This window comes from Morone saxatilis, unplaced genomic scaffold (assembly GCF_004916995.1).
Source record: "Morone saxatilis isolate NCDOM2014 unplaced genomic scaffold, NCSU_SB_2.0 Contig4, whole genome shotgun sequence".
NCBI classification, from domain to species: Eukaryota; Metazoa; Chordata; class Actinopteri; family Moronidae; genus Morone; species Morone saxatilis.
Genome location: NW_023339984.1, coordinates 12,945,133 through 12,954,899, shown reverse-complemented (window position 1 = coordinate 12,954,899; position 9,767 = coordinate 12,945,133). Strand labels below are relative to the sequence as shown.

At 41.6% G+C, this 9,767-nt stretch overlaps 1 protein-coding gene across 1 annotated transcript; it reads left to right on the top strand.

Annotated features, from left to right (window-relative positions):
- Positions 1 to 242: 242 nt before the first annotated feature.
- Positions 243 to 7,149, top strand: gal3st3 (galactose-3-O-sulfotransferase 3). Its single transcript, XM_035674891.1, has 2 exons — positions 243 to 364; positions 1,607 to 7,149. The coding sequence occupies exons 1-2, from the start codon at positions 282 to 284 to the stop codon at positions 2,931 to 2,933; spliced, it is 1,410 nt and encodes a 469-aa protein (XP_035530784.1). The 5' UTR covers positions 243 to 281; the 3' UTR covers positions 2,934 to 7,149.
- Positions 7,150 to 9,767: the final 2,618 nt, after the last annotated feature.

The window sequence follows — 9,767 nt, the reverse complement described above, 5'->3', positions numbered from 1 at the left end:
GTCTTTGTCGCTTTCTCTTCCCTTTTTCTTCCTGTCCTTCCACTTTTCCCGTCTGCTTCCTTTCATCTTTTCTCCCTCTGAACCTTTCTCCTGTTTCCACTCTCGCTGCCTAATTCCCCATTTTTACCGGCATGCTCCTTCCTCCTCGTCCTCATTTTCACTTTCTCATTACACCTCCAGCTGCCGCCGTTCTCGTACTTTCCTGCTCTACCTTCACCTGTGTTCTCTATTCATCTCACTCTTCTTCTCTACCTCCCACAGTCCCAGTGAAGGAGATAGAGATGTCGCAGAAGAAGATATTCCTGGTCTTTGTTGCCATCAGTACTGTCAGTCTTCTGCTGCACCATGGGGGTCACTTGAGCTGGTGAGTGATACATGCCCACACATGCAAACATGCACTTGCTCTCATTATGTACCCTCTATATCTCTCTGAGTCCATATGGCGCTAATAGCAATGAAAAGTCTGACAATGGCAGCTCCTGTCTTTTCCTTTTAAATACCAATTAACAGAGGGACTGGCTTATTATAATATGTACGGAGACTTTGTGTGCAGATACACTGACAAGTGGGCTGAGGGACCAATTATAAAAGTAGAAGGATTGTAGATCTTTGACTGTATTCTGTTCTTGTACTCTTTTCAACGTTAACGGTTTGCTCTTAAAACCTTTTCCCCCTTACTGTCTTTACTCTCTTTTCAGTGAACGTTACTGTTATGCACTTTATCTCTCTACTTCTCAGACATTTTTTTTTTTACACTTTTTCAACATCTGACCCTTTAGTTCAGTTTCCACTGAATACTACATGCTGTAATACTGTAGAGTATTCAGTATATATGCACCCAATGCTACATATTATTGGACTTCTGTGTTTTATATTTAGCTCCTTTGCTATGGTAAAATCGTATCATGAATATTCATTAGATATGGGCTACAATGACACTGATAAGGCACAGAAGTAAGTTTTCATACGGATTATTTTCTGTTTATTATAGTATTTTACTTGTTATACATTTTCAATATCACATTGCAAATGCAAAAATGTGCCTACTTTAGTTTGAGTAGGTAGCAAAGTTGGGGCATATGGCTGAAATCATTATCACGATAATAATACTTACAGTAATAATAGATATCACAATAAGGACTCACACATCAAAAAATCATAAATTAAAATTAAATAATCAATTTGCATCAGACAAAACTCTTTACATTTTTAACACAAAAACTAATTTTTAGTAACAGTTAGCTGCGAATTCATTCATTCGATATCATCACACTATGATTCAAAGTCAATAAATGATGATATTGATTTATCACCCAGCAGTATAAACAATTCAGAATACACCATCTTGAACTCTCACTTTCTAATACACCAGTGGCTTCATCCTATTTCTTATCATCTCTTTTCTAATTCCCCACATGTGCCCTGACTTTTACATTACTGTCAAACTACCTCTGTCCTGTCTTACATTTCAGTTTCTTCCATTTTCTGTCCAGTGTCTGTGCAATCGTGTCTCTAATGTCACCACTTTTATTTGGAGTAGCTACTCCTTTTTTTGGAGCTAATGGAGCTTCAAATACATTATTACACTTTCTTTTTCTTCTTCCAGGACCATGGAGGCCTTCCACCTCGGTTGTCCTGCCCTCCGTTCCCACCCTGCCCCGGGCCTGAAACCTAAGCACACCAATGTGGCCTTCCTCAAGACCCACAAAACGGCCAGCACCACCATGCAGAACCTGCTTTTTCGCTTTGCAGAGCGCAACAACCTCACTGTGGCGTTGCCTGTGCAGGCCTGCAGTCACCAGTTCTGCTACCCGCGCTCCTTCACTTCTCACTTTGTCCACCCGCACACGCTACCGCCAAACATCATCACCAGCCACATGCGCTTCAACAAGGCAGAGCTGCAGCGTCTGATGCCCAATGACACAATATATATCACAATCCTGAGAGAGCCTGGCTCCATGTTTGAATCCTTGTTCAGTTACTACAACCAGTACTGTCAGAGCTTCAAGAGGGTCCCCAACGGCTCCCTGGAGGCTTTCTTAGAGGAGCCTTGGCGCTACTACCGTCCAGATGAGAAGGACTCCATGTATGCACGCAACACCTTGGCTTTTGACCTGGGCGGAGACAAGGATCGCCCAGCAACAGATGTGGCGTATGCGCGGGCCTTTCTGGCAGAGGTAGAGCGAGTTTTCTCCCTGGTGATGATTGCTGAATACTTTGATGAGTCATTGGTTCTCCTTCGCCATCTCCTCTCCTGGGATCTCGATGATATCCTGTATGTTAAGCTCAACATGCGGACACCAAGCTCAAAGCGGAGCCTGACACCAGGTCTTCCCTCAAAGATCCGTGCCTGGAATTCCTTAGATGCACGTCTCTACGACCACTTCAACGCTTCATTGTGGCGCCAGCTTTCAGCTCTGGGTCCAGCCTGTGTGGCAAGGGAAGTGCGACTCCTTCGGCGAGCCCAGGAGAGGCTAATGAGAAGCTGCTTCGGTGGGCGGATGCCACTTCTCCGGTCAGCTGCCCAGATCAAAAACAAGGATCTCCGCCCCTGGCAGCCTAGTGGAAAAGTCGACATTGTGGGCTACGACCTCCCGGTAAATCTCAGCCGTGGGTTCTCGAGCCAGGCCCAGGAGCTCTGCCTCAAGCTCATCATGCCTGAAGTCCAGTACACACGGGTGCTCCTACGTTCCCAATCACTGCGCTACCGCCGAGGCTACCAGCTCCGGTCTCCACAGCAGTCACATCCCCTCCAGCAGCCCATACGTGCAGTCCTTCCTCGGCATCCTCAAGTGCAACGCAGTCAACCGCCCCCTGCAGCCCCTGGCCCTGCATCGGGCACAGGGTCCACCTCCACCTCAAAGCCCGTTGCAGGAACTCAAGGTCGGACCACAAAGTTAGGGCCTAATTCCTCACAGTCCCAGGCCTCATAAACTGAAAAATATAGACTTGAATATAATTGCCCAACAGACTGCATTGTTGTACCCATCCTGACCCTGAGACAATGCTGCTTGGTTGGTTGGGGGTGTTGGAAACAAGGGCGTCCTTGGGAAAAAAGTCTGGGTTCCTAAATCAATGTCTCTCCTGTCCCTTCCAGACAGAGTTTGTGGTAAAAATAAATGAGTGTAAAGGAGGGAAAGGGGGTTAGACATATCCGGACATGAACTTGAATCTCTCCCCTCTCTGGTCTGTGAAAAAGTATCAGGGTTGGCACACACAAGGGTGGGAGAAATCTACACTAGGACTCGTCTCAATTTGCACGCCTCTGCACGCCCAACCACAGCGGAGGGGAGAGGGTTTTAGGTGAAAGTGGTTCTTTGAAGCAAATCTGTTATGTGCGACCGGGACTCAATAGGGAAGTGGCGATATCGGGCCTATTGTGAGGCACAGAGTGGGCTTTGTGTGTATCACACTGGTATAGTATCATGTTACTTGCTTTCATTCTCTGTTTCTCAAGCTCTCTTTTGCTCTCTCTCACTAACATATGCCATTTAAAGTCCTTGAGAGAGACATAATGACATAAAGGGATCAGCTGTCAGGCTTCCAAAGAGCCTCCTAAGAGGCCAGACAGACATTGAGATAACCTCCAACCATTAATACAGCACAATCAACAACTCTTCTCCTCTTCTTCTTCTTCTTCTTCTTCTTCTTCTTCTCTTACAAACTCTAAAGCCTAAAGCAATGGAGGGAGGGGGGGTTAAAAAGTGAGATTGACAGAAAGAGAGAGAGATCTTACCCAGAGGGTATGCCTAAAGACTGCTGGATTCTCAATTTGGCAACCCTCTGACTCACACAGAGACTGAACACAGACATGAACTGTATCCCTTCAGCGGACGACCCTTTGGTTTCTTGCCTGCATCCTTCTCTCCATCCTCTCATCCCTGCTGCTACCCTCTGGTCAGGCTCTTAAGCCACAGAGCAGTGCTCACACCTTGCTTTCTTCAACCCGGTTCACCCCTGATTCCGGTCCCCCTCAAACCTCCAACTGACATCACATGTCACATTGTAGAGACTTTACGTCGATTCAAGGTTTCTGGATGTGTGGTTTTATTTTAATGTTGGGTGTTATTGCAATAAGACCTCCAGGCCTATGTTCTGTATGAAAGGCATGGATTTAATAACCTACCAGCAACCCCACGCCGCACACATTGGCAAAAACAAAAACGTAAAACAACTTGACAGGACAAAGACTTGAAGCCTGTGGGTTTTGGCGTTTGAATATTTAATCGTCTCCTCTCATGGCCCCTCTATGGCCCATATTCTTGGGTTACACAGCCGTACATTTTCATTAAGAATACGAGGACCAGGCAAGAGCTGCTCATTCTGAACCCAGAAGCGCAGGAGGACAAAGCGAGAGTGTCGTTGTATGATGTTTAAAGCCTCGCAAGGCTGGTGGGCCGGCTGGGTCGGCTGGGATCTTAAAATGTCATCACTTATCTCAGCTGTGATCCATTTTTAATGCATTCTCCTCATATTTAATGTGTCATTTATGTTCTTTTATTCTTATGATCAGCAGGGTACTGCTAAGTAACTGAGGGGCGGAGGAAGGATGTCTGTGTGTGTGTGTGTGAGTGAGTGTGTGTGTGAGCCAGGAAGTGGCTCTCTCTGCGTCATGTTGTATTTTTTTTCCATGGTCAGCCAAGTTGGCATGGCAACAAAAGGAAGTAATGTGTGTGAGATTTATTAAGACTATGTATTATTTATTATCGGGACATGAAGTGTCCCATTACTGTATTTTTAACAGTTATTTTTCATGAATGAAAAACTGTTCTTTGCCATCCAGTTAGTGGACCCTTATGTTCAGCATACCACTTCAGGCAACAGAGATGGAACAAGACATGTGACAATGATTTAAAAAATTCATTCTATACATGTTTTACATAATGCACAACTACAGACCACTTCTGAAAACCGCACATTGAAACAAGTGTAGTCGCTTTAAAATTAATCTTTCATTCAGCCGTGCTTAAGTGCTCAACCACACAATGCTTTTGTGGTTGGAGTCTCTCGTGCTGTAGGTTACAATAATGAAAAACACACAACCACTGCTGCTCTGACAGGAATGAAATGTGGAGCGGGAGGAAAGTAGCGGATAAACAGTTTTATGAAGTGACTGTGTATGAATATGTGAATTCAAAGTGTGCTTATCTAAACATACCGGGGAACCTCAGCTTTGAAAGCACGAGATGCACAGTAGTTTTTATTTATTTACTGTTATTTGGAATGTGTTCAGATATGTGTAATATTTCTTCAAGGTACAAACACTGTAAAAACGGCTCCACTCACTTTCAAGGATAAGGCTGGCATTTTTATATGTTTTTCTCACTAACAACAAATCCCACAAAATGACCAAAACCAACAATGTGTACTGTCTGCCTGCCAACTTCCCTATTCTGTCAAGTGCATTGGTTCCTGCTGAAGATGTATTTTTTTTAAAAGCAGGTCACAAATATGTAGTTTAATTTTTTAAAAGGCTCCATAATTTACTAAAACTGCTGGGCACTAATGGTTACTCAAACAGTGGCCAATTGTGTATTTACAGCTGTGGATGAATATACATTTAGTGCATAAGAGACTTTTTTTTTTTTTAAATAACCTGCCCTGATTTTTTATAGATTTTTTCTTACAACAATGGACGATATATCAGGCTTTGACTTCATTGCTAGTTGGTTCAATTCATTGCTGGGTTTGGTCTTTTTCATGGGATTTGTTGACAGGCGGAGAAATATAGAATATCACCAACAGTCTGATGATTATGCTGACCTTCAATAATATGTGAATTAGTTTGAATTCAGCTGCTACGTGCCAGAATGCAGTTTGGCTTTGAGTGAAACTCCTGAGTTGCTTCAACCTGCTATAAAATGACAAGAAAAAAATTAATTTATGTGTTTGTCTGCTGCTCATCAAACATTTACTGATACCTAAAGTGATCAATATTAAATGACTCAAATAAAATAATAAAACAATCATCTGAATAAATACAGTCCAAACATCTAATCATAAAACTGTGAAATAACACTCAGCTGTTCACTTTTATTTCATAACAAAATGTCTCTTTTTCAAAGCCTGCTTTTTTATTTCACACCATTTTTTCCTCAATAAACGCAGTCATTTATTGTAAACGAGACAAGACAAAAAGGACAAAGGCGGCGAAGTAATTGGCTGTCGCTTGTGTTTGGATGATTAGACGGACACATTTTAAAAGTAAAAATGACCAGAAACAAACTGTAACTGTGAGACGAGGCAGGATGAAATAACATTGTATAACAAAAAGCTGAGTTTTAACATTTGGTGGGATTATTTCACAATTTCATGGTTATAACCTTATGATGGAGTTCAGGTACTGTCAGTAGAAATGCATACATGGGATAATGCTCCTAATGGTCAAATGCATAAATCAAAACTGTGGTAAATATCGATAAATAAGCTAAAAAGTACAATCAGAGTAGGTATTTGAAAATACTCTTCCGCCCATGTCTGTGTCTGACTGGGAGCCAACTGAAAAATATGCTTTTATTTCCCCTCAACTGTTTATATATGATCCATTTCTTCCTGGCTGAGTCTCTCTAAGTGCTCTTTTGATTGTACGAGTCGTTCGCCCGGCTGTTCTGCTTCTTGTGAGAGAGTTTCAGTAATGGTCATGCTGTCGTGTCTAAAGTGTCGGCTATTCTTCACTGAAAATGCCAGAGGGGCTGTAAAACAGTATGCTAAAATCACATCTCCTCACATTAGCTGCCCCTCCCTCTTTTTTTTTTTTTAGAGTGACATTGCAAAGCTTTTGTGTTTTTTTTGTTTTTGCCTGACCAGAAAATTAAACTCTTTCTTTGTTGGGTCTCTGCTGAGATTTTATGTTGCAGGAGAGTAAAATAGAAACAGTTCATCGACATCGGGTGAAAGTGGCATACTTGTATGTATGTATTTTCCTCCATTGCCTTTTTAATCTGCTCATCATCTATTTCCATCCTCTGTTCATGGACTTATCTGTGAACTGAGAAGACTTTTCTTTCATTTTGGCGATTGAGTTGAAGAGTTTGGGGTGGGTGACGGGGCTCTGAACAAATGGCTAACGACAATCAGAGCTAGGGGCCCCAAAGCTTTGTAGTGATGGGCGGTGAACATGATGAATAAAGTTTGAATGATTTCAATTCATCTGCAAGTGAACGTGTTTTTTGTTTCTGCCATTTCTCTATTCAATGCAGATTTATTCAGATATGCACTGGCTTGAATTATTCTGAATGTTAGACCAATGCACACACACACACACACACACACTCTTCATCAGCAGCAATACATAACACACAGCGACAGTTTCTCAATTAAGATTCTGATTCTAAATGGTTTCTATTTCCCCGAAGACCCAAACCAGACATTTCAGCCTGCAATCAGTCGTTTGAAATTACCTCCATCCGGCACGCCTGCCTAAATGAATAGACAAATTGCTTCTCAGAGGAACAAAAACTAAATGCAAAGCGGTGTGTTTGATAGGAATGTGACTGAAGCAATCACGATGCTGTGTGCCCCTCTGTCTGTCTGTCATTATGACCTGCTGTTGCCATGGCGGCGCCTGCTGTGAGGCGGCCCTCCAGACCAGCTGCCCCAGCAGCACTCCGTCATTCCTCTCACATCTTTGCCGCCTTTTTTTGTTGCTCTTATCTTTCATATAATCATGGTTAATTGTAAGCATCATTATAATAATTGCAGTAAATAATAATAATAACAACAACTACATAATGACCACAGAATAAAATAGCAGAAAGAGAAAGAAAACATAACGAGGTTGTCAACAAACACTTAAAGTTTATTTCACTTCCAATTACTTACTTTAACTCTTTACTCCTGAGACAAACTTACTGCATGCATCTGCGAGTCAGGTGGTGCAGAGACACTCTTAACCCCATTTCATGGCAGAGTGACAAATACTAAACAACAATGGAGAGAAAGTTAAAAATAAAATAAACTTCCTGTGAGATTTTAGTATTACCCTCAACATCCACTGCACTAGAAGCTCAGTTCCCACACTACTCTTTCCTCCATTTTAATCAATAGAGTGCTGCAGGGATGTATTTTTGTAATCCAACAAGGAAGTTGGCATTTTCCTGGTTCCTTCAACAAAAAACCAATAGGATTTTTCTATTGGACTTGAGATTGTTGTAGAAAATGAGCTCTGTGACAAACAAATGTTTATGATACCTAAGTGCGATCAGCAGAAGTAAAAAGCTATGGACGATCTACACCACGGTCCCATGACTTCACGACAACTTTCAACTTTTATTTAAATCATGTAATTAAAATAAACATGTTGGAAAGTTTGAGTTAGAGTAGTTTGCAAGGGCACTAGTATGAACACACATGTCTGTGAAGGCATAAGTCCCCATGTTTGGTGTGCTGACATTTACCATCACCAAACTCTGTAGTCTCATTTAGCCACTTTTTTAAGACACATAAAAGCTTCAAGATTCACAGGTTGGGCATTTACTGACATAAAAAACAATTTAAAGAAACCCACTGACTTGCCACTATATTATGCAGTGGTGTCTGAAAATTAAGTCTCTCATTCAACATAACAACCCTGAGTAAATGCAGTTTTTTTTTTTTACCCTGACATGACAAATGCTACATATTATTAAATGTATAAAATGACATTATGACACTTGCAATTTGCTATTGCTTTACATCAACGTAGCGTTAGACAGAAAGTAAAGCCTCTCTACACAGAAAACAGCTAACAAACATGTCACAAAATGGCCACTCATTGGGGGTATCAGGCTACATGCTCTCACAAGAACACATTTAACTCCCTAATAACACTCAAACAAACACACAGCTGTTTAGTGTAGATCGTGCACTCAAATGCATTAAATCTCTTGTTAATGTATAAACCATCTTTACACGAGGGCCTCTCAGACCCAAACAAACAAAATTCCAGCGCAACATAAAACCAGAATGAGACCTCAAACAACAACAATGCAACAAATACATAAAGAAAAATTCAAGCCCAAATACCCCACTAGAATGATTTCATTAATTCCATAACCATGTATTTATGTGTTGTGCCTATGCTGTTCTCTGGAGCAATTTATAGGATTATTCATTTTAGAGTGCACAAGTGGAACTCTGGGTAAATTGAAGGCGGTGTATTGTTCTAGCTTAGCTCAAGTGCTTTGCCTTGGTTGCACTATGATTGGGCCTAAAATGTCAGGCACCTATTTATCATCGAGGAGAAAGTGCATTTCCAGCCCTTATGTATTCCAGCTCTGACTCACGCTGCTGTAATCACAGAAAAATCATGGCTCTGGGGTTAAATATGTTTACAATAATAGCCATGGGGTGAATATGGTTACTGTATGAAAAAGTAAAACTCCTTCCTTTGAGCCTACGGACAGATTGAAAGCAAACATTAGAAAAAATCCACAAAGAAATGTTGATGTTGTGTTTCTATCTTGATGTTGATCAGAATGACACATTTGGTCGTTCAACTGCTCTCTGATGATGATCAATATACCAAACAAGCAGAGATGTGAACTTCTGAATCTGAATCTTAAGATTAGATTTGACTTCAGAGACCTAAAAGACTTGTATCGTTACTGTTTATGGAGAAAAGTGACTTGATATGGACTAACCCCCATTGGTTAGAGACTTGAGTTGGACAAGCTGTAGACTTTGGAGTTTGGATCACAAAAATAAGAACTTGAGACTTGACTTCTCTGTTACCTGATGTACTAAAGGTGTTAGCCCCTTGGGGCGCGCCCCCTGGGGTCACGGAGTGT